This window comes from Fonsecaea nubica (genome assembly GCF_001646965.1).
Source record: "Fonsecaea nubica strain CBS 269.64 chromosome Unknown Scaff106, whole genome shotgun sequence".
NCBI classification, from domain to species: domain Eukaryota; kingdom Fungi; phylum Ascomycota; class Eurotiomycetes; order Chaetothyriales; family Herpotrichiellaceae; genus Fonsecaea; species Fonsecaea nubica.
The window spans coordinates 30,078-56,890 of record NW_019173779.1 but is presented as its reverse complement, the minus strand read 5'-3'; the positions used below and the strand labels follow the sequence as shown (position 1 = coordinate 56,890).

General features: G+C 51.9%; 8 protein-coding genes across 8 annotated transcripts; 3 read left to right on the top strand and 5 right to left on the bottom strand.

Moving 5' to 3' along the window:
* Positions 1-596: 596 nt before the first annotated feature.
* On the bottom strand, positions 597-3,069 carry AYO20_10238 (hypothetical protein; the record flags this gene model as incomplete). The annotated part of the gene is made up of 5 exons (XM_022648496.1): positions 597-695; positions 759-933; positions 992-2,307; positions 2,398-2,502; positions 2,569-3,069. 5 exons carry the CDS (start codon positions 3,067-3,069, stop codon positions 597-599), a joined length of 2,196 nt encoding a protein of 731 aa, XP_022495523.1.
* A 1,815-nt stretch (positions 3,070-4,884) lies between these two features.
* AYO20_10237 (hypothetical protein) lies at positions 4,885-7,893 on the bottom strand (the record flags this gene model as incomplete). Its single annotated transcript, XM_022648495.1, has 1 exon — positions 4,885-7,893. The coding sequence occupies one exon, from the start codon at positions 7,891-7,893 to the stop codon at positions 4,885-4,887; it is 3,009 nt and encodes a 1,002-aa protein (XP_022495522.1).
* Positions 7,894-8,623: 730 nt separating this feature from the next.
* On the top strand, positions 8,624-10,422 carry AYO20_10236 (hypothetical protein; the record flags this gene model as incomplete). Its single annotated transcript, XM_022648494.1, has 5 exons — positions 8,624-8,695; positions 8,746-8,948; positions 9,003-9,441; positions 9,489-10,057; positions 10,155-10,422. 5 exons carry the CDS (start codon positions 8,624-8,626, stop codon positions 10,420-10,422), a joined length of 1,551 nt encoding a protein of 516 aa, XP_022495521.1.
* Positions 10,423-12,531: 2,109 nt separating this feature from the next.
* Positions 12,532-13,716, top strand: AYO20_10235 (hypothetical protein; the record flags this gene model as incomplete). Its single annotated transcript, XM_022648493.1, has 1 exon — positions 12,532-13,716. The coding sequence occupies one exon, from the start codon at positions 12,532-12,534 to the stop codon at positions 13,714-13,716; it is 1,185 nt and encodes a 394-aa protein (XP_022495520.1).
* Positions 13,717-15,773: 2,057 nt separating this feature from the next.
* On the bottom strand, positions 15,774-19,754 carry AYO20_10234 (hypothetical protein; the record flags this gene model as incomplete). The annotated part of the gene is made up of 3 exons (XM_022648492.1): positions 15,774-18,463; positions 18,534-18,747; positions 18,798-19,754. The coding sequence occupies 3 exons, from the start codon at positions 19,752-19,754 to the stop codon at positions 15,774-15,776; spliced, it is 3,861 nt and encodes a 1,286-aa protein (XP_022495519.1).
* Positions 19,755-20,153: 399 nt separating this feature from the next.
* AYO20_10233 (hypothetical protein) lies at positions 20,154-21,377 on the bottom strand (the record flags this gene model as incomplete). Its single annotated transcript, XM_022648491.1, has 1 exon — positions 20,154-21,377. The coding sequence occupies one exon, from the start codon at positions 21,375-21,377 to the stop codon at positions 20,154-20,156; it is 1,224 nt and encodes a 407-aa protein (XP_022495518.1).
* A 711-nt stretch (positions 21,378-22,088) lies between these two features.
* On the bottom strand, positions 22,089-25,559 carry AYO20_10232 (hypothetical protein; the record flags this gene model as incomplete). The annotated part of the gene is made up of 2 exons (XM_022648490.1): positions 22,089-23,819; positions 23,907-25,559. 2 exons carry the CDS (start codon positions 25,557-25,559, stop codon positions 22,089-22,091), a joined length of 3,384 nt encoding a protein of 1,127 aa, XP_022495517.1.
* A 734-nt stretch (positions 25,560-26,293) lies between these two features.
* AYO20_10231 (hypothetical protein) lies at positions 26,294-26,767 on the top strand (the record flags this gene model as incomplete). Its single annotated transcript, XM_022648489.1, has 1 exon — positions 26,294-26,767. The coding sequence occupies one exon, from the start codon at positions 26,294-26,296 to the stop codon at positions 26,765-26,767; it is 474 nt and encodes a 157-aa protein (XP_022495516.1).
* Between the last annotated feature and the right edge of the window lie 46 nt (positions 26,768-26,813).

Sequence of the window (26,813 nt, the reverse complement as noted above, 5' to 3'; positions counted from 1 at the left end):
AACTCGAACAGAGAGCCGTGGTAGTGGGATTGATTGGACACCGCACACACAGGCAAAGAGGAGGAATGGCATCTCTACCCTGCCTCTTAACTTATGGAACTCGGGGACAAGGGTGCGCCTGGAAGTCGTGTGGCAACCCATCCGTCCGGTCGTTGTTGAGATAAAGGACAGGACTGCATCAACTGGATTGCGCCATCGAGGATCCTGCAATTCTATCCGAGCTTTCTGCCGCATATCACATCTTCTTGCAGTTAAACATCCCGTTGGATTCAAAGGTTAAATCTGATTCGACCCATTTGGTTTATTGTATCTCGCGTCCTCCAAAAAATGTTATCCCTTTCGCTCATGGATAATATGCAACTCCTGGCTTTTTTCCCCCTTCTTAATCTTCACGTCGTGTCAACGGCATTGTGGCCACGACACCATCTTCAATCCTCAGAAGGCATGCATCTCAAGCTTGTGGTCCTTGCTCTGTGATCGTGTCCACATCAACAATCGTCAAAGTGTAGCCTGGCCCATATCGGGACATTCCCAAAGTCTCTTCTTTCTGTCCGCGCTGTCGTTGCTTCATATGTCGTCTGCAACCCTACCAGTCATTAAATCACCCATTTCTCTTTTCTCTTTACGTTCCTCTTGATTGCCATGCTTCCACTCTTGAAGTTGAGACCGTCCTTGTTGTCCAGGTGATATCCAGACTTCGATCCACGGGTCTATCTGAATCTTGCGCTGCATCTTCCCATCACTTCACCCTGGCACACCAATTCGGCATTAAACTCGGACCCATCCAATGTCAGGTAAATATCGAAGTACACTCTGTAGAATGTGCCCTGTGGAGTGTCCATTCTTTCAAAGTCCTTTTCGAGGTTCTTTCTTGACAAATCCGAAGTAAGAGTGACTACTTCCTTGATGCGTGGGTCTTTGGTATATTCGGGACTGTTACACGGTTAGCTGGACACCGCCTAGTAGGGCAAGGACGACCTAGGAAACTTACCAAACATCCTCATCGCATGCATAAAGAATGTCTTCGTACATCAATGTTGCCCCAGGTGCGACTTGTCTGAAGAACGAGACTTTGACCGGCTCACCAATCTTGACTCTCTCGCCCTTCTGAACGAAGATCTGTCTTGTATATTTACACCGATCCTTGCCGTCAAGGCTGGGCACGCGATATTGTTCAGGATGGTGACCTTCTTTGAATGGTTGAAGGGTCGCCATGAGATAATGTCGTCTCGCAACGCGGGAGGTGATGACGCGCTCAGTGATACCTGCCGTGACGGCGCCTTTGACAATTGCAGCCACCGAATCCATGGGTCTGACGACTTTAGATTGGAACTGAGGGGGAACATGCAGCTTGATCTGCTGGAAGAGATACTCGGATGCACCAAACCCACCCACCACAAGAACATTCTGTAACGATCTGTTCTGCGCTTGGATAGCGATAATTTGGTTGCGAACAAGCTCCAGGATCCTGTTGACCACGGGTTCGAAGCATTGAAGGATTTCCTCATTGGTGAACGTCATGTAGCCCTCTTCAATGCCGGCTTCGGGGAACTCAGCCTCGATACCAACGTCGACGGCCCATTTCTGACCGTTGTTGCGGAAATCTGCCTTTATTCTGTTTTCAAAGTCCATAATGCACTTGGCGTATACTCGGCCGGCGGTTTTCGATCCATCAGGCAACTTCATCTTCCTGATCTTTGCGCGCAAGATGTTGGAAAAGTTTCGGTTGAGAGCAGTAGAACCGCAGGAGTCGCCGCTTCCGGCCGTACATTCGGCAACAGTGAAGGGAGTTTCTTCTTCGACCTCATATGCAATCAGATCAACGGTGCCACCGCCGCAATCTACGATCAGGACCGCATCATGAATCTTGAGGTTGAGGAGGCCAGTCTTGGAACAGAACATGGCTGCGGCTTCGGGTTCGGTAATGAGCGTTAGTCGGTTGTCGTTCTCATCACGAATGAATCCGGCTTGAATGGCTGCCGCCCTGGTGGCTGCTTTGCCAGCATCGTTCCAGATAGCGGGCACGGTCAGAAAGTATCGGATATTCCGCTCTTCTCTGTTGAAGACCTCACCCAATGTCTTTTGCAACTGGACTCTCATGGCTTGCCGAAGTTTGAAGAGATAATCAGCTGCCACATCGATTTCGGACTTCCCAGGTGGTAGAGGAGGCAGGTTAATAGGGTCTATGTAAGTGTTGCCTGAGAGCATGAGTTGCAGTTTGAACCATTCGACCTTTTGCACGCCTGGTTTGGGATAACCTGTGGGAGCTAGGGCGTCCGCAATGTCTGGACCCCAGCCGACAACTTTCTGATATTGGTCATAGTATAGAACGGTGGGAATCTACTCTGGTCAGTCCTACGCCACAAGTTTTTGGCCGAGGTGTCTGCTCCGACCCACCTTTTGTTTTGTTTGATTGCCCGCACCTGGCCATTCTGTTATTATATCTTCTTTTGCTTCCGTGTTTGTCGCGAAGGCGAATGCCACACCCGAGAAAGTGGTGCCCTAAGCAAGAAAGAAGCCAGTCAGTAACCCACGCGATACGATTATCCTGAACAGTGCAAATCTTACAAAATCGATGCCAACAATCAGCTGGGCCTTGCTCCTCCCTGCACCCTCAACTTCTGCGGGACGAGCACCCGGCGGGTATTGATTGGCCATATGTTGGATGCCCGGTTGTGGACCGATAGTCTGATGCCCGTATGCACCGCCATACCCTGGGGGTTGAGGTGGACCCAACTGAGGGGCACCGCCAACATAAGCACCGGCCCTGGTATCGATGGGAGCAGGGTGGTGAGCCATTTGGTTCTGAGCAGGTGGCATTGGCGACTGAGGACGTCCCTGGACGGTGTTGTACTGGTAGCTGGGAGGACGTCCAGGCGCGCCTGGCTGGTTGGGATTCATGGGCGGCAGACTGGTTTGCGAGGAGTTTTGAGGAGGGGGAGGAGTCGTGGCGTTCGAGATGGAGCCGTTGGGTGAAGCGACCGACGTGGAAGTGGTTGAGGCGGATTGGATGTTGGCGCTGCTCTTTCGTTTGGAACCGAAGCCTAGAGACTTGAAGCGCGAGCTCATGACATCGACATTGAAGAGCAGAGCGAGGGAAAGAGCGAGTATAGGGAGCCGAGTGGTTTCGTTATGGTTGCAAGGAGTTTTGTTGTTTGGCGGCAGTCAACACGAGGTGATTTGGATTGGTAAGGCAAGACCAAGTCGGTGGCTGAGCGAAGGAAAGAGCACTGGCTTGGGGGCGACGATGGTACGACGAGGCAACCAGAACCCAAATTCTCAGTCAGTAGTGGTAAGTGCTGGGATGAGCAAGATTTGGGAATGGGGTGTTTTGAGAATTGGACAGACAGCTGAAGAAGAGGTATGTAGCGATAGAAGCAGAGAGGGACGTGCGGCTGCGGCTGTGTTGGATGCGCTGAAGAGGGCGGCTGACTACTAATTACTACCTGGTAGGTACTAATAGGGCAGACAACATCGCCGCGGCGGCCACGGTGCCCGTAATGATGCGTAATGGTACGGGGGGCAATGGGTACCGAACGGAAGACTAGTGGCTGTCTTCCCCTCCTAAATATCAGGCTGCGATACGAAGGATTTCAGTCCCGTTCGCCGTTCGCCGTCCTTCAGCCAAGTCAGAACTTGATTCATTCACTCGGGTCCCGGGATACTGCAGCTCGCCTGAACAACTACAGACTAATCGAATTGCCTCTTTTTTGCCATCAGTCGCATATTGCAGAAGACGCAGAAGATGAAAGAAAAGACAATGAACGCACAAAGGTGGTGGCCAAGATGGTGGGCTTCTAGCTTGTGCTAAGGGCTAGTGGTGGGCTCTAGTGGCTCTGCAGGGTGGTTCGTCTCGTATTGTCTGATGCCTAAAGTATTCGAGGGCTGATTTGGGGCTGAAAAACACTGACTTCTACCAGATCCCAGTCAGACGAACAGATAAAGAGCGGTGAAATCCACTCTTAAGAGGCACCGAGTACTTGTACCTACTCGGACACAGTGCTTTTTCAATCTTGTTCTTTCGAGCTCAGATCTATCCCAAGCGTCGCCGCAATGGCCACACCACCAAGATACCAAGACAGAATGGCAAGATGCTACTGGGAAAGACGCAGATACTAAGAGTCGATAGGGCTGACATACCGCCCCCTCCTTCATCTTCCATCGTCCACTCAAGGCTTGTCTGCGTCTTCGGCGGCCCAATCTAATCAAACTGGCTCGTTTCAGGCGTTGAACAAATGTGCAGTCTGATAATTTGATCCTCCCGCGCCTCGACGCCTGGCCTGCGTACAAGTACAAGAATGACAACGGTCGCCGTCTCAGACTCATCAGGCTTTGGACCATGTTCGCCTGTGCTATTTCCCCTTTGTTTCAGCCTTCTACAGCAAGCACCGAACGTTTTAGTCGGCTCATCCCACTACCCAGTACAATCAAAGAAGAGACATGTGGGTGGTCCCTGGCGAGATGCCCCACTGGAAAGAGACGCGGCTCAACCGTCGGACATGGGATTCCATCGGAAGCCGGTTGATCACACAGTTGTGCGCGACGCACGTACGGCTGACAGGAGCTGGCAGGCTGTTGTAGTGCTATCATTGGCTCGATGTTTCCGCGAATGCCAGGATCTGGGGTTGGGAATGTGTTGAACACAACCAAGAGCACAGACACGTGAGTTCCGTATGCGGTATTGAGGTATGCTCTTTGTATAGAGAGGTCGTATTGGTATTGAGCCTCCTACAAGGCCTCTACAAAGTGCTGCCTCTCTAGAGCCATGTGGGAATATATGTATCCCCTTCTGGTATATTCAAGTGAATGCCCAAAATATAGATTTTGTTGTGGCTCGCACGTATTGATGCAAGGGAAACAATTCAGATTCTTTTAACACAAGGTCTACAACTCGTCCTTGACGCTCTTCGTCGCCGTGGCGCTCGACGTTCCGGATGAGGTCGATGAAGTATTCGCTTTGGAAGTTTCGCCTCCACTCGTGCTCGAGGATTTGGTCTTCTTGACCTTTCCCTTTCCTGACTCTTTCTTTCCACTCCCTGTCTTCCCCTTTTTGGGGATCTCTTGCATTTTGATTGTTTTCATAATAGTATCCGAAACCACTTTCTGTAGTGCCAGCCCCCTAGTCTGCAATTCAGCAACCAGGAAAACTGGATCGTCGTGTAGCCCGAGTTTGTCTTGCAGGGCAAGTTTCTCGTCGAGCCATTCCTTGACCTCATCATACTTCGTTGTCAGAGCTGCAAGATCTTCATTCGTGTATTCGTACGGTTTGATCGGAGGCGGTTCGTCAGTCTGCGTTGCTTCGTCTACTGACGTGCTGCTATATGGGTCTTCGTCAAGGTCATCGCCGTCCGTTGGAGACGGGCCTGAAGCACTTGAAGCTGTAGACTCTACAGCTTCGCTTGCACTCGATGCCGCGTTTTCAGCAGCCTTCTTGATACTTCCTTCTACCATTGTTATCATGCCTTTCAAGCTCTCCAGCCCCTCCTTCAGGCTCCTGACAGCATCGGGCCGTTTTGTGGCTTCATCCTGTCGTTTCAATACGGGGTCGACTAGCGCATGGAGGTTCTTCAACTTGTCCTTGAAGTCTTGGAGATTGGCGTCAAGGCCGTCACCGTACAGCCACTCCGAGATGCTCGACAGCTGCTGTTCAAGTTCTTTCCGAACTGACTCGCTCGAGGCAGCAATGAAGCCCTCGTCCTCCAGATAGTCCCTGGCCCGGTACGTGAAGGCCTCGAGATTGTTCAAAGCCTCAGCCCGAAGGGCGGCATCCCGATCTGACATATCGAATTGAGTTAGACGCTGTCTGAGGCGAGGTAAAATTGAAGTGGGTGGAGCATTGAGCCCGATAACAGTTGATCTCAGGGCGATGGGGATTGAGACTGTTGTTGGCGTTGCTTTGCTTGCTTTGGCGACTTTGGTCGCCGAAGAGGACGAGGAAACGGATGACTCTGATGGCGATGGAGAGACAGATGACATGGTCGATCCAGAGCTTGTAGGATCGGACGCAGGCAATGGTGTTTGAGACTCAGCAGTCTCTCCACTAGCATCTTCGTCTCCAACAACCTTCTGCTCGCTGTCCTTCTTTGAGCCGAAGCCAAACAAGCCTTTGACGTTGTCAATGACGGTTCCGCCTTTGATGCTCTCGGTTTCGCAGCTGACAGACGCTGAAACAACTTCTGGCAATCCATCCACATGGCTCAACCGCATGGTGAAAACGGTGCTTATATTTGCCGCAGCACAACCATGCCTTTCCTTCAGCTCACCCACTGATTTCGTCAAGTTTGAAGCCCCAACCTCCGTTACAGGAACTTCTAGCTCCTTGACTGCCTGGGTGAAGCTTAAGGTGATATCTTCCAGCGTTTTGATGGGCACTTGCTTCTCAGCTCCAACTTGCGAGGTTGGGTGGAACAGTCTCTGTGTCCTTTCCTTGTTCTCGACACTCCATTTCAGGAGGAAGGAGAAGCCAGAAATATCTGTTCCTCGAATGTCTTTGACCCTAAAGCTAGGGCTCAAGGATGCAGCTTTGAAAGCTGCTCCCATTACCGCAGCCTCGTCAGCATTGACGTTGGTTTTCAGCTTGGATGGCCCGCCAGCCACCTTTTCGAGTTGCTTCTGCACGAAAGGAGTTCTCACTACTCCTCCGTGTAGGATTATTGAGTCTAGATCATCCAGTTGCAGCCCGGCGGACTGTATAGCCGCTTCGATCGGGGAGCCTACGCGTGAAGCATGGTCTGCGGCGAGTTCTTCGAACCTTTCCCGAGTGAGACTGTACTTGAACGTGATATCATCGTCATAAAGTCCTTCAAGAGTGGCCGATGAAACTGCGTTAGCACTGAGAAGCTGACGGACTCGCTCGGCCTCTTTCCAGATTCTCGCCATTGCTTTCCCGTGAGACGTGACTTGGTCACGACTCAGCCCTAGATTCTTCGCACTTGGTGACTCGAGAAACCGGGAGATGATGTCTTCGACAACAACGTCATTCAAAGAATCTCCACCTAGTGAGGCATCGGATCCCACACCAAGGGCGATGACTTCTTGGACAGTGGAATTCCGCTTTCCAGGACCTTTGATTGTCCTGCCTTGAAACTTGAGCACCGTTGCCGTTGTCGATCCAGCACCCATATCATAGACCAGATGGTACTCTGGCTTGGCACCATCAGTCACGCTGTCGAACGTCCGGTGCGTTGCATAGTTGAGGCCGACGGCGAGTCCATCGCTCACGAGACCTAGAACTCTCAAACCCGCCAGGTCCGCAGCCAACTGAATAGCTCGCTTCTCATCAGCGGTAAAGAACGCAGGATGCGTAATGACCACGTCCGTGACATGTACACCCTTCGCGACCATTGCTTCCGCATTGCTCTTGAGGTTTTTCAACTGCATGGCCAGGAGTTCTTCCACCATGAATATTTCGTCTTTCTTGGTCCCAAAGCTGTGACTCTTGAAGCCCACAGTTCCGCTGTTCTTTTCCGTTCCATTGCCTCTTGGGACGACTTCGAGATTCAAACCAGGATATCGGGTGGCGTAGGTCTTTACAGGGTCCGTAGAGTATTCCAGACCTAGTATACTCTTCAGATTGGGATAGACATCGCTCGGGAATCTCGCGGAAAGAGCCACGGCATCTCCTCCATATAGACGTTCGGGGAAGGCCTCGTCATCCTTTGTCTGAGTTCTGGAGGGTTTGAATGCGAGAGTAGCGGCTTCCCTTCTCTTGGAATCTTTGGATAGGACAATTTCAATAGGAGATCCAGGTTTGGCAATGGCTCCCTTCAGATATTCTGTCCCCAGATCTATGCCCAGGACTGCCGCTGCGGCATACGCGGTGGTGGAGAAAAGGAGGAGACACAGCGTCAGAAGGCTGAGAGTCGATAACTTCCGTCGTCCAGGCGGTGCCATTGTGTAAATGTAGAGATGTTGTGATCCGCACAGGGCGTAATGGTCGGATCTACAGTAAGTTAACTCAAGGAGAGAAGGATGTGGGAATCGAGGTGTGCGAGTGCATTTCAAGAATAATGCGCGGCGACGAATATGAAATACACGATTCTGAGCGGAGGAACAGTAAATCCAGTCTATGACACCGTTTTCATTTCTGATGCTCGCATGCTCATCCCCGTATCGACCGGCTTGTGAACAAGTTGTCCAGAAAATCGCAGGCACGAGTCATGCTGCTTGAAATGCATGAGTCGTGGGACCAACAAAAAAAGCATCGTCTGACATGGAATAAACGCCACCTCGAACATGGTTGAAGAGCTCTCGAGACCAACCAATCGACCACCCTATCCAATACTCAGATCGTAGAACGTCTGAAGCATAGCATGCTCGTAGGCCCATTTATATGTAAATATACTCCAGACACCTCTTTGCGGCTAAGAGACTGCTCACGCTGCCCTAACCTATGGATAATGGGTTAGCTCGACCCCTCCAAAAAGGCTGTCTGTCAGACACAATACTATCAAATTTCTGTCTTTCAGCCTCGACCACATGCACCGTCTTTACCTTCGACCTTCTGTTCCACAGTCAATGATGTCTTGTACCCTTTAATTATTGGCACTGTGACTCGAAGATCTCCTATTCACGGTCGAATGATCAAGGCTCACCCTTTTCAGAATGACGTTCTGCACCCACAATGCATGAAATCATAACCCTTCAGCTTGGCAACAAAAGTAACTATCTAGCGACCCATTTCTGGAACGCTCAGGTACCCTTCACTCAGCTGTATCCAGAAACCCTCTAATTTTCCCTTGAAAGGAATCTTATTTCACATATTCTCATGATGAGATATCCCTGGTCAACCCAGACATCCACTTTCGACCAGGCCTTGGTTCCGATGGATCAGAGACATTCACTCCTCGAACCATAATCTATGACCTGAAGGGTGGGTTTGGCACTCTCCGTAAATTCAATGCATTATATGACATCCAGGATGAGTCTCATCCTCCCCTGGGTCTTTGGTATGCCGTCTACCGAGACGTCGCTTGGTTGAATGAGACTCTAACCACATCCAGGGATGGCAACACCGCGCGACATCTACAACAGCCCATTGAGCCATCTGAGTTCCAAAGGAACCTAGATCTAGGTCTCCCGACTGCTCAACTCCACGCCTCGGACGTGAGGTATTGGTCTGATTTCAACCGAGTCTTCTATCACCCTAGATCCATCGTCCAGCTCCACGAGTACGAATTGAACTCGCAACTGATGCCCTTTGAAAACTGGTCGGCAGGCGGAGACTTGTTTGAAAGCCTGGACAAGGAGGTTGATCTGCTTGATCGTGATGTCAGACCGTTCGTAGAAGAATGCGATCAAGTGCAGGGTTTTCAACTGTTCACTGGGGCGGATGACGCTTGGGGAGGGTTTGCTGCAAAGTATGTGGATAATGTGAGAGACGAGTATGGTAGGACAAGTATCTGGGTCTGGGGGATGGAAGATGGTTCCAGGGCCACCAGGGTATGTCCACACCAGTTCTCAGCAGACAGATTGCTCAGTTGGACTAGGAAAAACGATCGGTGAGGGCGTGCAATGCCGCGAGAACCCTTCAGTCAATTGGTCAGCAAGCATCAGCATACGTCCGACTTGCTACTCCTCCGGCAGTCCTCCCTCAGTACGTACACCTCGACGATGGTTCTGCCTGGATGAGTACTGCGCTCCTCTGTGCGGGCGTCGAATCTGTTACACTTCCGACAAGACTCCATGCCGAAGTAGGGAAAAGAGGCTCGTTGGGTCTACTCGAGGACACTTTGAATACCAATGGGGTTCAAAATGTGTTTGAGCTTCATGCAAGCGTCACGAGTTCAAATGTTGGTGCAAGCCATTCTTCCAACGGAGTTGCAAGGGTGCAAGGGAACGGGCATGAAGAAAATCAAAGTGCCAATGTGCCAGAGCCGTCAGATTTCGACTTGGACTACAGCCCGAGTCTCAGCAACCCGTCAGCCAGGAGGTCTAATCACGTTTTTGCCCAGGTGGAATGTGAGCGTGACCACCTCGAGTCAGGCACTCGACCGTTGACCCTTAACCCGGAGGAGCGGCTTCGAAGAAGACTGAACGAGGAGAGCGTGGTAGAGCTGTGAGTCGATCCCCTCGCTTGTTTTCCCCCGCCGCGCAAAGCGCATACTATCCCACAAAGAAGAGAAATCGACAACAAAAGACTGACACACGCTCAGATTTCAGACTAGCCTCCAATTTCCTCTGCTTGACACATTTCCAGACACACTCTTCGAGACCAGTCGACGGCCCAGCGGGTTAGACGTTTCGGCAGCCTTGGGATGCAATTCCAGAATGAAGAGCAGGATTCTTGACCTGAGGGACCTGACTGCCCGCCTAATGCCACGGGAAGAACGGGAGGCACACTACAACGACTTGACACAAATGGCCCAGAACTACGGCATTGGGTGGGAGTCAGGATCAGATTCTGGGATCGACGATGAGTGAAGCCCTGCTGTGACACAAGAGCTCCGGGAATACGAGTGACCCATAAGTCAAAAAGATGCATGGAATAGCCCAGTCTGGGACATTGTTGCCGAAGTCGAATGTGGTCGAAGTTCCGTTCTCGAAACAGCAAAGTTTGTTTATCAATATAAGCCAATGATACACATCGGGTTTGTGGGCCACCAGGCGCATGATGTGATTCCTCCCTCCAACCATACCCAGTATCTAGGGCCTGTGGCCAGCTATACTAGGACATGCCAACCTGAAGGCCGGTCCGGATTTGTGTGGAACTTTTTGCAGGAAAGCTACGGCGAGGTTGAGCAAAGCTCATAGCGAGACAAAAGCACGTCAATTCCGTCATACCATGTCGAGCTGACGGAAAAGATCTGCTAGTTCCAACGCCTATCGTCTAGCTTCTGCCTATCGGTGCCCAACAAGGTTCCGAGCGGAAGCCAATCGATAGATATACAGAGTAGTACGAGGAGAGCCCGGCTCAACGCCCGGCTGGTGCTATGGGAACAAGAGAGACAGTGACAAAGTACGAGGTACCTCTTTGCTGAAAGGGTCTGAATGAGCATGCGAGGGAGATCCAAAAGGAACGATACGGTTGGCACTGAGGCAGGTACATGGAGTCAGCGGGAGGAAAAAGTCTTGCAGAGCTTTTCCTACTGGGCCGAGACCGTCAGAAATTCCCCGAGGACGCTCTTGCGTGCTGAAGGGAACGTGGAAAAACAGGGATGGATCCTTCACTATTTGAAAGGCTTGACCGAAAGGTTAACCAATAATCGACTGGTTCCTGGATCCACTAGCTGCTAAAGTGAGACATTACAGTCTTGGCACCCCACAGAGTCTTTTTCCAACTCCCTAGCAATTGCCCAACCTCCTTCTCCAAGCTCCTCTAAACGACCATCAACCTTTTCTGCTCAGTTGCCGAAGCCTACCATTAGTGGCTTCGGTTGGCGTCGACCATGTTCGGTGGGATCCGGCAGTCTCAAGAATACCGTGGCTACCACGGTCATGCGATCACGCTACGAGACATCGAAGGCAAACAAGAGCTCTTTGTGGGGGCGCAGTGACAGGGATCACTATGTTTGGTTGACAATTTCTGACCTCATTGGAGTACCTACTAACGGATGAGGTAGCCACTCGGTCCTAGCAACGCTTCCACGCTTCCACTCCTGCCTGGACCTCCTCAGCTCTCTGGCACCCATCCCCATCCAGTTTCTTGCTCAACCCTGGTACTTGCTCTTGAGCTACCTACAGCAGCATTATGGTCACACAGCCGAGAGACTATGACCATTGTCCAACTGAGATGCTTGCATGAGGCTGGAGGCATTACAACCAGCTACGTGATACTACATTCACCATGGTCAACAGGAAGCCTGGCCTTCTTTGGCGCATGCAAGTGCATGATAACTACCGACTGCTCGTACGGACTCTCCCGCCTGAAGAGGTTGGTTACTCGCGGGCAAGCCACGAGACATTCTCCCCATTTTTCTTCTTACGTACTTTAATTGGTCAATGACGGAGAATACACTAACCAGTGTGCTAGAGTACCAACTCGTATTGGAGGATGCTATTCCCAGGCTGAACCGGTTGGCATGGCCTTTTGGAACCCCACTCTGGTACACTCTACCGGGCTGGGAAAACTCGGTTGATACCCTATGGTCTCCACAGTGTTCCTCGTCTAGGTATGTCGGTATCCACCCTCCACTACAACCATGACATGATTCTGAGAGGAACAGGCTTGGTGTCATGGGACGATACTGCAAGTTCGCTATCCTCGCCACATCCCCAGCACTTTTCGATTCATTCCTCGCCTCTCCATAGGTACCATGCTCCATGCTCGCATGACAGAATCCACAGTCAAAGAAGCTTGAGGGAGGTGCCTTCTCGGCTGGGGATTGACACTACAAAATCGGCCACCTCCCCATCCTCATCTGTCTCTCTTTTTCCTTCCTCCATCATATTCCCGTCTCCGACCGGCTATCCCTCGCTTTGTACCTCGTACACGGAGCTCCTTCGCTAAGGCTCTGGACATTGGCATTTGCTCTCGCAACCTTTCCAATCTCTATATCATAATCTACCCCACATATCACATATTCGTCCAACATGCAGTCGTCTCTCATTCTGTTGGCTGTCGCCAGCCTGGCAAATGCCGGAAACGTTTATAGAAGAGAGAGCTCAACTTGGGCTGACTGGTCTTCGACTACCACCACGACCTCGACCACCACGACCACGACTCCCTCGTCAACTGTCGCCCCTACCACGTGGAATGACTGGACCAGCACAACGACGTCAACGACGACAACGACTACTCCTTCGTCAACTGTCGCCCCCACCTCGTGGAATGACTGGACCAGCACCACCACGACTACAACTCCCTCGTCGACTGTCGCCCCTACCACGTGGAACGACTGGACCAGCACCACCACGACTACGACGACAAAGACTGTCGCCCCTACTACGTGGAATGACTGGACCAGCACCACCACGACTACGACGAAGTCCGTCGCACCCACCACGTGGAATGACTGGACCAGCACCACGACCACAAAGTCCGTCGCTCCCACTACGTGGAATGACTGGACGAGCACAACGACGACAAAGTCCGTCGCACCCACCACGTGGAATGACTGGACCAGCACCACGACCACAAAGTCCGTCGCTCCCACTACGTGGAATGACTGGACCAGCACCACGACCACAAAGTCTGTCGCACCCACCTCCCACTGGAATGACTGGACTAGCGCAACGACGACTACCCCTGTTCCCGTCCAGCCTACGACCTCTCATTGGCAAGATTGGACTAGCACAACGACGACTACTCCGGTTCCCGTCCAGCCTACGACCTCTCATTGGCAAGATTGGACTAGCACAACGACGACTACTCCGGTTCCCGCCCAGCCTACGACCTCTCATTGGCAAGATTGGACTAGCACAACGACGACTACTCCGGTTCCCGTTCAGCCCACGACCTCTCAGTGGCAAGATTGGACTCCTGCACCTGCCCCGGCCCCTGTCGAGAGTACTCCATCGCCCGTTACCAGCTGGGCTGAGTGGTCAACTCCTTCGGCGCCTGAGTTTAGCACCTGGGCCACTATCGCTGTGAGCAGCAGCACATATGCTCCGCCTCCTGCGCCAGTCGTCAGCAGCAGCGTCTGGACAAGCGTCGCTCCGGTCGCTAGCACTACTGCCCCTGCTCCGGTAGCGACGTACACCGGCGCTGCTAGCAGCAACAACAAGCCTGCCGTGGCGCTCCTTGCCGGTATTGTTGGCTTGGTCGCCCTGGCATAAGTGCGAATGACCCAAACTGGCTCTCCAGATACTGGGGAGTTCAGAGAAAGGTTTAAAAAACAGAAAACAAAAAGCACATTCTTCAATTCACCAATCACGTCTTTCCGTCGATCCCTCTCAGGCCGACATGCTGTATATAGCATGTCATCAGTGGAAGGAAATAACGACAAATGACGTCGGTCCTTTATTGTTTCAGGCACTCGAACAAAGAGTCACACTTTTGTTAATTCCCGGCTCATCCCTGGAACCAGACCACGGGCATGAGCGTACGATCCTTAAACGACTGCAAGAGATACGAGACACACTCCTTACGACATAAAAAGAAAGAGAAGAGAAAATCCACGCTCCTTAACGACCAATGTCAAAATCATGCATAGTTTGCACAGCATCTGTTTTTTGGAAGGTGCCTGTTGCTTTGAAACTAATATCTCCCACCGCATGGGGAGGGAAGGAAGGGGGAGGGGAATGGAACTGGGTTGGATTATATGGGAAGATGGGATGGTGATGCATCCTCAAGAGGAGAAATTGTAGCCACCTACATGACTGGGCTCATTGAGTTTAGTTTCTGCATATAGTTCCATCCGCCTGCGGTATAACTCCCGTCGGAGAGAATTGGTAATCAATATATATATCGCCCTTGTATAGATATCTTCGTGAAGCGGAAAGGGGAACGACAGTAGCTTGTCGTTACCATTCCATTTCTTTGATCCTCGAAATCCAATGGAAACTGTTCTGCCTTGTCTCTGTTCATCACTATTTTCTTATCTTGTTTGGCGGAAAACCCTAGGGGATGTGAAGGTGGTCAACAAACTCGACGTTGATTGGTCTACGCGCAGAGAGCGAGGAGAATAGAGGCGCTGTCGGCGATGAAGAAAGGAGCTCTCAATGCACGCGGGCACAACACCTAAGCTAGAGATCAGCGTTGGATTTAAGCACACCGATTGAAGTAGCTATACCGAGCGTGGGCTGTCTATGACGTAATGGGAATGATGGATGTCACCGACGTACTCCAACATGACACCAGTACGAGGTAGTTGTTCCTACTCGGTGACTCGGTGCCCGTCGCGCGGGTTGCCAGCCCAGCGTGCCCCGTTGATAATCTCGACATGTCTTGATTGCTGTCGACACCTCCTGCGAGCCTTTTTTTTGCCTCTATCATCGATGAAGTATGACGTTATGATAATGAGTAGGTGTATCTTATCGCTGGGCTTTGATTGCCTTGAGTCGCTTCATTGCGAGGCCAAAGAAGGTATCTCCTGGGACATGGGGTCAATAATCCGAAGCCTGTAATAACAGGTGGAAAGCCTGTTCTGACAGGCGGAATTCCCGTCATGAAGGTGAAAATGTGAAGAAAGTTGAAATTTATAGGTGAGGTGAAAGTGAGAAAGTGAGGTAAAAGTGGCAGACAGAAGGGAGGGGGGAAGAGGGAGTATTCGATGCGCAAGGCTGGACTCAGTACCAACTAATAATCAGGACTTGTTGAGGTAGGTTTTGGCGTCTTGACTGGTCATTTGCTGCCCTCCTCGTCCAACACTTGACATTGTAAGTTAAGTACGAAGAGGGACAAGAGCTCCCCAGAGTGCACCTTATTTACTATTATCCCCTCGTTTTGATTTGGTTGGACCCCTATCTTAACGTACAAAATTCTCTGAATGGTCTCCATCGCCACCTTGGTCACGTTTGATCCTGGAGTGCCTCTGCGATATTGTCGCGTGCCCGTTCCCTTTGTGCTGGAGAGTTCTGGCACGACATTGAAAAGAAAAGAGTCCGTTGGGGACAACACATGAACAGGACGTGATGGAGGTGGGGGTGGACGACTCGAAGTCCTGAGTGTTCGTTCCTGCTCCATTTGGCGCTCAATTTGTTCCACTTCCGCCCCGATCTGCTCCTCTTCAGAGGGCCCCTTGAGGGGCTTGGTGCTTCTCGGCAGGCAGCCTGGTCATCGCGGCAGTCTCACCAAGCCTCTCGAAGTTGCTCATGGGGGTCACCGAGGCAGTGGGAGAGGGAAATGTGCATTCGACCCACAAGGCTGTTCTCGGTGCTTGTAGACTAAGGTGTTAGCAGTCCATGGCTGCACGGTACTCTCTGATTGCCTCGTCAAAGGGAACATCTCCAAAATCTTCCATATGTCCATCATCCGGATGCAGTGGCACTGGCCCCGGCCATACCGAACCCCCATCGCGTGGTCCTACCTGATAAAACCGCCTGCACTCCTTTTCATCAGTCTTGTTGCAGCCAAACAACCGCATCTGGATCACTGAGGGCACCAGGCCATTCGGATCTTTACGTGTGTTGACCGCCCCACGGTCAATGAGCGCGCGCATCAACATGCGACAGCTGTAGGTGTGGGATTTGTCTGGGTACTTCTCTGTATTGGCAAGTTTCCACAAAAGCTCCAAAGGCGTGCCTTGTGGACCAAGTTGATTGATATTCACACCTCTTCCCACAAGGAGGTCAATTATTTGCACGGTAATGTTCATTCCATGAGTAAGCGGTCTTGCGATATAGTGCAGTACACCTCCCAAAGGGCCGCAAGTGCCATCGACTTGGACCCCCCTGTCAATCAGCATGACGAGTGTCTCTTGTGCGTCTCGTACGTAGTTTTTCCTGGTCCCAGGGTAAACGCTAGCCGCATGAGCGAAAGCCAGTAATGGCCAGCACACGTTGCCTTCCGGGTAGTCAGATATCCAGGCCAGATAGAGTCCTACCTCGAACTGGTCATGTTTCAGCGAAGTAATGTCTCCTGGATGATATTTTAACAATAATCTCAAGAGCCGGGGTAAGCAATAACAGATCGCTGCCGTAATTTCAATATCTTCCACGATCAGACACTGTTCAAGTAAGAAATAGACACTGTCGGGGATATCGTGAACTGCCAGCGCCAATACAAGGGAGAACTGAGACTTGACGGCGGCCTTCTTGAGGATTCTGAGAGCCTTCCCAGAAGCATGTGCCTTGCTTGGATATATCATCTCGAGGAATCTGTCCACAATGTCCTTGGAGTATTTTGTCACTTGTCTCTCTTGTAGCTCTCGCACAACGTCTTCCACAAAACGACACATGTCATGAACCGCAGCAAGATGAACAAGTTCGACCTTGAACTTGTCCGCTTCCGAAAGAAGCCGGAGCCCTCCGCAACGCTGACACGCGTTACAGGGGTCCAGATGTAAGTCTAGAAAGAAAGAACCGGCGAGCGTCTCAATTAATGGATATGACGAGGTCGCCGACGTCTTTTCGTAGCGACTAGCATGGTCGAGTACGTTGCGGCTGGTATGGCCTAGTAATAGAGCTTGCATCGCCAGATCGTTCATTGGCTGTTCGTTGGTAGAGCTTGGCTGGTCAAGCTCGTCGCCGGCACCTTTTGGAGAAAGATCCCACTCAAATGTAGGATCTACTGGCTGTAGATAGGCCATCTTCGATTCCCCATCCACGACCGTCCGCGCACAGATTTCGATCCATGTTTTATCTCCCAAAGCTGAGTGGTAAATATCACCCAGGATCTCCTTCCAGCCACCTCGATCCAGGTACGTTCTCACCGTCCGATGAATCAAGCGTGGCACTCTGCTAAGCCACCAAGTCGACTCAACGCGTACTCGTGCCTTGAGAATTTCCACTGTGCCGCCCGTTACAACCAACAAACGTTTCGAGAATTCAATCTCGTCACCTTGCGCAGCTAAGAGTATGACACTGTCGGGACGCAGTGATGAGGATGGCGGAAGATAAGAGATGGCGATCTGTAGCATTCTTGACGAGACAATGTCGAGTCCGTAGCAAATCAGCAGTAAAAGGAGGCCTGCCAGCTTTCTCTCATTTGAAGGACAGCGCTGGAATATGCGCGAGTAGATTTGTTGTAGCTCTGGGGGCATTTCTTCCAATCTTTGCATCAACGCGGCAGATTCCAACTTCTCGCCACGGGTCAGTCCTTTGATCAACTCAAATATCGCGAATCTTGCCCACAGGAAGACGCCCTGTGACCTTTGTGCAACGGTATCTGCTAGGGTAAGTAAAATAGACGGGGAATATCGCTGTTCAGAAAAGAATTGTTCGAGGACATGTAGGCCAAACATTTTGATAGGCCTGAAATTGAGATCTTCCATCTTGAACGAAGGTAGCCCAGCAAAGGCATCTGGAAAGGGAGGGTCAGGTCGGCTAGCAAGACAAATTTTGATCTTGTCGCCCTGCAGGGCTTTGACGAAGTTGCAGAGTTCGCTCTGTTCACCCTCGTACTCATCCAGACCGTCCAGCAGAATTATCAAATGTGAACAGCTCCGAATTCCTTCAAGGAGTGCTGTCCTCAAGACATCAATAGGTAAGGGCTTCGCAACAGAATGATCAATTTGTTGCTGAGCATTGCTAGTGACGATTCTCGCAAGATCTGGAACGGCTCGGGAGACATTGGGGAGGTCCTCGCATAATTGACGCAGCAGAGACCGAAGGAAACCCTCCATATTGTTGCCAATCGCACTTCCAGCTCGAAAATCGAAAAAGAAGTGAATGATCTTCCAGGGCTTTTCATGAGAGTTGTTCAATATCTTGCGGGTATTCCCGGCTTTGCGAATGTAGTTCAGGAGTGTGCTCTTCCCGGAAGCCGGCTTTCCATATATCCAGAAGATAGAGCTATCGTTCTCAAGCCAAGTTTTGAAAGGTGTATCCCAGATCCAGGTGAATGTTTTCTCCGGCGTGTCGAGGTCACTCAGTTGTTGTTCGCGAATGCACCTGTCCGTGAAATCGAGAGCTTCCATCAGCGCTATGGGAGATGTCAGTGTAATCAGGACTCGAGGGGCCGGCATTACTGCGACAGTCTAGTTAGAACACACCTGCACGTTCAGCTTGCTGGGTCTGTTCCCTCAGTCTCTGCGCGCTGGTGGTTCTTTCAATCTCGTGCAGATATTCTGTTAATCTCGATCGAAAATCCACATAACCTTGCGACTGCGCAGACTGGAATCGTACCATTCCCATGTGGTTTTCATTGATAAACATGCTGGTTTCAATGTCTCTGCGGTTGAACGAGGAGGATGAATCTTCTACCACCTAAACCGATGTGTCAGCCTAGACTGAGGATGTCTTTCTTGCGGCCCTACCTTTCCAATGGGAAAGAATTTCAGACCAGTCACAGCCTTCCCTTCTTGAAAACTACATATTTGAAGTTTATCACGAGGTGGAATATCTTCGTTGAGTAAGTCGTTAAAGTCGCGCTCAACAGCGCTGAGCTTCTCCCCGTTGCGCTGCAGCTCTCTCATGATCTGCTTGTTAACTCGGAGGCCACAGATATCGAGGATCTTGCCCAAGGACTCGCCGTAAGTAGCCGCGTCTGAACCATTATGGGGTGTCCCAAAGAAGAAAATGGCGGCACAGGAGCAGCTGATATCCAGGACCGCAGGCTGGTGTTTGAATTTCCTGGATTCAATGATGGCGTCCTCAACCAGGATGCCTCCGAGACTGTGAGCCACGAATATGATCGGCCGTCCTTGACAACCACTTCTCGTAGTCCTGATGCGCTGGAGGAGATTTTGGGCATGTTGAGAAATGGTCATCTGATTGCCCCCAGCCAGAAATCGTGTCGGGTGTGAGTCGTAGCCGCAAGTGAGGACTCGTACATTGTCAAAATCATTCGGGATCAGATCGAGGGGCCAGTAGCACCCTCGACCCTTTGGTGCAGCCGCCTGCGAAGTGTTGTCACTTGTCTGCTGTGGCGCTTCATGTTTCCGGCCAAGTATCCTCGAGAGCACACGTCTTCTTGACCCTGTATCAGCCCGCAGGTATTGTAACGGTGCTGCCTTTGGATGACACCACGTCTTGAAGGGATGTCCCATTAGGCCATGGACAAAATAGATATCCGCGACGATCTGCGCAGGATCGCTTGGGCACCATAGCTCCGTAATGCCATCGTCCAAGATCTGAGGAAGTGGATGCTGGGCCGGTGGGATGGTCTCAGGCGTAGGCAATGCATGTGCTGCTTCGGTGGTCTCTGAAGTGTTTTGAAGTTGCAGGCGGTCGGGATGGACTCGCGACTGTCTTCTGCTCTCGTCAGAGGCCATTGCTTAGGGCCGCGAGCCACACAGGTGTGGACAAGCAGGAGCCGTCTCGGTTGAAGAGAGGGAGCTAAACAGGCAGCGGCAAGAGTGCTCAACTCTCTCACTGAGGACAAGGATGAGGCTGCGAGCCATGATCTGGCCGTCATGTAGTCGACGGTACAAGGTAGGCTGAACATCTGCAGCCACCGCAGGCGCGTAGGCGACCATCATTGGTTTGATGAAGGTCCCGGGATGTTGGACTCGTTAAGTGGTTAAGTGGTCAGTGTGGCTTGGGGACGACATGGGTTGCCAGAAATGCCCAACTAACGCAGGCGAGGCACCCTTCACCTGCACAGCTGCAAAGCTCATCCAGTGGTGGCTTCCATCTCCAATCAATACAATAACTTACAAAAAAAAAAGCTCTTATTCTGCGTACGCCCGATACACAACCAACCTATCGTCCGCGACCATGTCAACGTCCACGCCGTGGCCCACGAAAAAGATGCTTCCCCCTTTCAACTCATATTCCCGTCCACCGCCATTCATTTTCCCACCCCCGTCTGTGACTACCATGATACTTGGCCCCGCGATACCTTTGACCACTTCCTTCTCGCCCCCTGACAGCTCCGTGACAAGCATATTGAACTCGCTCATCGGCGGCTTGAACTCGTCCGTCTTGCCGTTCTGACTCTTGTCGCTGGCTTGTCGCTTGAGGACGGGCTCTGATGGGTCGTGTTGTTTGAATGTCAGTGACCTGGCGAACAGATCGACTGAATCGCGATCCGCCCTTGGACAGAATCCCGTATTGATGACATTGTTCGACCTCGCCATGCACTCGACAATGTCACCCGAGAGGTAAGCGTGGATGCCATCCGCAGGGATGTACAGTGCCGAGCCCACATCCAGCACCAAGAAATTCATACAGACCAACGCCACTAGACTCCCGTTGTCCTGCCTACCATATTGTTCCTGCAACCTTTGGGCCAAATCGAGCACATACCCCTGGTTTCCCAATTGGTCCGCCCGCGTCGCCAACAGGCCCTTCATCGTCTTTGCGACGACATCTTCCTCCGCCTTCAGCATGTTTGTACAAATCTGCCGCAGAGTCTCGTCATCGCTCAAAGTCAAGCCCTCGGTAGTGGTGGGCAGGAATGGTTTGAGAGGTTCCAACTTCATCAACTCCTGGATGTCTACGAGGGGCTTGAACCCGACAAAAGCCTCGAATCTGGACAGAGCGACGGCGATCTCGGGCTTGTGGTTGGGATCTGGGAACTGGTCCGGGCTGTCCTTGTGCAGCTTCTCCGACAGTTTCTTGTCCGGGTGAATCTGCAGCGGGAGCGCCTTTGCAATGGACAAGATCTTGGGGAGGAAAGGCAGGTCGGCCCCGAATTTTTCGTACACTTTTTTGCCTACCAGCTCCTCCTTGTGCTGTTTCAGGATCTCCTGCAAATCCTGGCCTGTCTCGAGCGAGAAGGACGGCAGTTCCGGGTATGTTCCCATCCACATCTCGGCGTACTCCTTGGAGTCGTCGAGCTGAAAGTCGGGATTCGTCTTGGAGCAGAGCCGGGCGGCCAGTGACTCGCGACCCTTTCTGCCCCAGGGGTAGTTGTTGCAATTGCATTTCAGCTGGATCACCGATTCGACCATGGCTGTGGACTATAAAGGAAGGAAGAAAATACTGAGAATGGAGTCGAAGGCCTGCTATATCTGAGTCAAGAAGGAAATGGCATCTCACTGTTCGAATACGTATCCACCTAGAACTTCTTCTTCACTTGTACTCGGTCGCCATCTTTCCATTGTCGTTATCATGATGTAAATTCGCCTATGATGTCAGTTCTCAGCCATTGCTCAACCGCAACACGGAATTTCAGTCCGTAGGCAACATGGGACCGTAGGGCTTCGCGACGAATGGACTCGTCGAGGTACATTATTTGATTCTGCGGTGAGGTCTCTGGCAGTTCTCAGAGTGTAGCGTTCGCTGCGTCAAGAACTTGACCATTTTATAGTAAGGCTCAGTTGACGCAGAGAAATCAGAGACAGAGTCGGACCAAAATTGTTCGTCTGACAAGGTACAAAAGGTGCAAAGAAGTGGGAAAGCCACCAGAACATAAATTGTCAGACAGAATAAAATCCACGGGTATCAGTCCGCCCATAAAAAAACCCATAACTACCTAGATACCTAATATCACATCTAACCCGGTGAAAAAGTCCTTTTCCATTCAATCATCATATCCTTTTCCAAGTCGTATCCATAATACAAACCAATCAGCAACACACCGGATGAAGACATCACAAAACCCCACCAGAATAACCAAAATAAAACGACCAACGCAGAACATACATTTGCCGTTCTTCTCCTCAAAAATCGCGGTAATACCTCGTGTCCAGGCTAGCAGACGGATCCAGTGTACCCAAGTTCTCATCGCCCAACCTGGTGCCAAAGGCTAACCCACCCACAGAGTCTTCCAAGTCCAGGTCTAGATTGGCACCCGAGAAGTCCTGGAATGGGATATTAAGAGCCTCAAAGTTGATTGCCGATTCCGGTACTGGACTCGCTTCTTTCGGGAGTTCCGGTCCTTTTCGCTTACCCCTATTTTTGCCCACTTTTGATGTTGGTTTAGCTTTGGGCCGTGTCCCAGATGTAGACGTCGAAGAGGACGCTGATGCCGATGACGAGGCGTGACCAAGACTACCATAGCCCGAATCGACCGAGGAGGTTGTGGAGTGCTTCGGCTTCAGCTCAGAAGCTCCTGTCAATGTTCCCTCAGTGGAATCATTCAAGCTGGAAAGCTTGACCGGATTGAATTCTGTGACTGACGGAGCTACTGCTGTTCCCTGCATGTTGTTGAGCTCCTTAAAGGCTGAGGCGAAATCAAAGTCGAAGTCAGGTGACACTGTGTCCGTCGATATAGCCAGACCGAGCTCGTCTCCATGGCTCCAGCTGTTGCATTCGTCGTCATACCGGTCATTCTCTGGATCAACAGCCAAAGGAATGGGGAAGGTCACTCCAGCGGGCGACTCTGCCACGGTCAGAACCTCCTGAGCAGGTTCTGGGGTATTGAGCTTGGGTGCAGTCCTAGCCGGGAAAGGGCGACTGAAGCTTTGGCGATGACCTGGTAGAAGCAAGTGTGACTCAACCCCTGTCCTGCTTGCGGAACCAGGCCCATGGATGGGTGAAGGAGGAATGGAAGACACCGGTGTCAGGGAGATTGAGCTACGTCGAGCTGAACCCGGCGGTTGGGCCGAACAGGGCGACACTTCAACAGACGGATTCCCTAAAGAAGGACTGTTGACAGGCCTCAACCTCTGGAGTACTTCGGTCATGGAGGCTCTCAGCTGCTCACGGATGAGTTGTCGCGCCTCCGCTGACTGAAGCCACCCCTGACCAGGGACATTTGTGAGCTGATCCAGGCGAGATTCAAAGACTTCCCCTAGAACATCCATTGTGTCCTGGGTTTCCGCCGGCCCTGGACTTTGTGCCGAAGATTCACCCGTGTTGTCGGCGTATGGGCTTGTTGGCTGTGGTAGTCCCGGAAACAGGATGCCGTAGATTGTGTACCAAACCTTCTCAGGAGTGCTGGCCGGTCGTTTACGCCGAATCTCGTTGTACTGTGCCTCGTCAAACTTCTCTGGGAACGGGCACTCGACAAGTGCACAGGGTGCTGTCCCTCGGATATGTTGGTCTAGTTGGTCCTTGCGGTCAAACTTCGTATAGCACCGCATGCAGTGGATGCGGCGCCAATGGACCCGATAGAGATGCTGCTTGAGTCGCGAGATGTCAGGCCAGTATCCACTTGAGCAGCCTCGATAATGCTTCTCGTGCGAATTCTGTTCCGAATACCTCGATTTGTCAAATCTAGAGAAAGGACAGGCGAATAGTTTCTCTGGCATCGAATCGGGGTCTTGTTTGATCTTCTTCGGCGTTCCTCCTGCAGTATCCTCGTCGTCTTCATCGGGGTCCTGTCCGCCGCTGCTTGGCGTACGTTTTGGCGAGGACTTATGATTCGAGCCAGTGGAATTGGACGGTGAAACCATCACGGATCCGGTGCCCGCTTTGCGTTTGGTGGCATGCGTTCTTATATTTTTGTTCTGGGAGTAATCATCAGAACAAAGATGAGCTGCAAGAAATGGCAGGGTAGATCTACGAAACGAGTTTAGGTGAGGGAGAATACATACCTGTGACAGATCTTGGAACTGTGCACCGAGTCCGGCGGACAGTTCCGACATTTGTCTTGCAATTGCTGATTGCATATTGAGAGTGAACATCTGCTGTTTCACGTGAAGAGCGGCCTCCTGTTCTCTGAGCAAGGCCTGCTGCTCTCGCACAGCGGCCTCTCGTTCTCGCAAGGTAAGCTCCTTTTCCCGGAATGCCATATCTTGTTCACGTCGACGGAAATCAAGCTCTTGCGCATCCATAGATCTCTGGGATTGGTGCATGCTCCGTTGTTGAGCTTCATGTGATATCTTCTGTTCTAGAATATCGTTGTATGCCCATGGACTGTCTGCCGAAATCGTTGCCTGGGTGGGCGATTCGGTCCACCGGTTGTGGTGGGAAGGGAAATCCGACAGATTCAACCCCCACATGGCTGTGGCGTATTGCTGTACTTCTGAGCGAGACTGTTCGCTACTCACGTTGGCGACGTCCACTTTGTGAGGGGCCGTTGGACGAGAAACACTCCGCACCCTTTCCGTAAGGTTATGGCGACAGCTCCAGCCGGCCTGATCACATGAGGAACACAGAATGCGGTCGCCATTGTCGCAAATCGAGCAGTGGTAGTAGATCTGGTGCAGACGAATGGGGCTCTGACATGAGTCGCACCGCATGGACCTTGGAGTCGTAGGAGCAACGTTCGCTCTTGCGTCGTCGTTCTCGGTAGGTGATAGCTTGTCCTTTTCTTTCAATGCGTGAGCGTCTTCTAACAGGACAACAGGTTCGTTCTTCTGGGTCCTCGTCGAGTCTTGAAACGGCGTATATTGCGGCAATTCGGCCGGAAGCTCAGCAATTTCGGCGGATGGAGGGGGTGAAGGAGAAGGATTGAGATAGTCTCGGAACTCCTGTTTGCTGTCGAAGTCGTCCAGTGAGGGCGGATCCGCTCTATCTCTCCGAACATGTCGACTGAGTTTGTTCAACGGAGTCTTCAGGCTGAAACTCTTGACTACTTGTGAGGCTATGCTCCTCGTGCTCTTCGTGCGGAGTGGGATCGAGTCTCCTCTGGTCGTCGCCCACCTCCGGGACGCAGCAACTTCAGCAGCCAGTGCCGCGCGGCGCAATTGGTCCTCCTCTTTTTGTGCCTTGCGCAGTTCTTTCTCCTCCTTTTTCATATGCTTCCTCAAACGCTTCTGGTATTTGCGTTGCTGACTGAGAGTTTCTACCCTTAGCGGGGGTCGAGGTGGGCACGGATCTTGAAGCTCGGAATCGATGTCCGGCGTCCATGATGGCGCTGACGGCGGGGCACACGGAGGGCTGATTGCAGAGATAGGTGACCCTCTGTATAAACTTAATGAAGCAGCTTCTGTCTCCCGTTGTATGGTTGACAGGGAGTTGAGGCTGTTTGACCGATTTAGCGGACAGGGCAAAGGATCTGAGGCGGGGATATCGTGGAAATGGCCCGGGCGATAAGGATAAGGAAGGGTTCTCGTTTTGCGTAACACTGCCCGATGCAAAGATCCCAGTGCATCTGGAGGAGTCCACGATTGTTTGGACCGTAGAGCTTTCTGTGTCTGGTCGGCGATCAGGAGTTCTTTGATATCATTGGTATGCTCCTCGTGGGTGCTGATCCGCGCCCGAATATCAGGCTGATCCCGAGTGCGGAGAGCCAAATCAGCCATGTTTTGTGAGGAAACGGGATTGTTCTGGTACGAAAAGAGACAGGTCGTGGCGAGACTTGGTCTCAGAGGTGGCAAGACGATGGCAAACACATTCGGGAGAAGGAGTCGATCATGACTGAGGCAGCAGAGCTGCTGTCGAGGAGACAAGAGGATATTATGATGGAGCTTTGTGAGAAAGACTCACTTTTGTTCAATGAATGGCATGGGGCAGCCCAGCAGACTGCCTGCCCGCAACTGCCTGCAGCCGAGTGCTCCCCCCCGGTCAAAGGGCAAAGGGCTGCTGTTCGTTAGGCGGGCGTGCCCAATGGGCATTCCCAGTAGGACAGTGTGGCCCATTAATCCCGCTGCCTGTGCGATTGGCCTTTCCCCATCCCGAACGGGGCGCCTGAGGCTCCCAAGCCACGATCAAGCCACAGAAACACCACGCACCAGCCATAGTGCAGGGTCGAGTCTGCCTTGCCCAGAAGGGCCCTAACCCAGGCAATGCTAGCGGATGAGGGAGGAACCTCGATGTGTTTTCCGTATGACAAGTGAGGGAGACAAGGGAGAGCACATCAGCACAGTCGTCGCCGCCGTCAGACAATTCTGATTTTCCTTCCCTGGATCGCCCGCCACGGCTTTCCATGACGTGCTTTTCGTCAGGGATTCTCTAATATCTCTCAAACAATTGTTCGCGACCGAGCAGCTACCACTGTGACATCTTTTCCCCAAGTTTTCCGTCTTCCAACTTCACCATGGAAGCCGCCGCCAGAAGATTCTTCACCTCACCGTACTTTGCGGTGGTTGGCGCAAGTCAAGACAAGAGCAAGTTTGGGTACAGGATATTGGCGTGGTACCATGTCTACTCGCTGCCGGTGACACCAATCAATCCGACTCGGCCATCGATATCCCTGCCATCCAAGACATACCCCACCGTGCCGACGGTCACGGCTCTTCCTCACCCGTCCCAGACGGCACTGTCATTTCTCACGCCGCCTGCAGTCACGAGGAAAGTCCTGGAGGAGGCTAAGGCGGCCGGAGTGAAAGCTGTGTGGCTACAGCCGGGGAGCTTCGAGGACCAGGACCTAGAGTACGCCAAGGAGAACTTTGAGTCGGCCGTGGGAGGGTTTGAGGACGGCACGGTGGGCGGAGAGGGCTGGTGTGTGTTAGTCGACGGCGAGAACATGCTGAGAGCAGTAGGCAGGAAGTTTGAGAGGCAGAAGCTGTAGGCGAGGAGTACAGTTGGTATTGGGCCATCTGCTATATTACGACCAA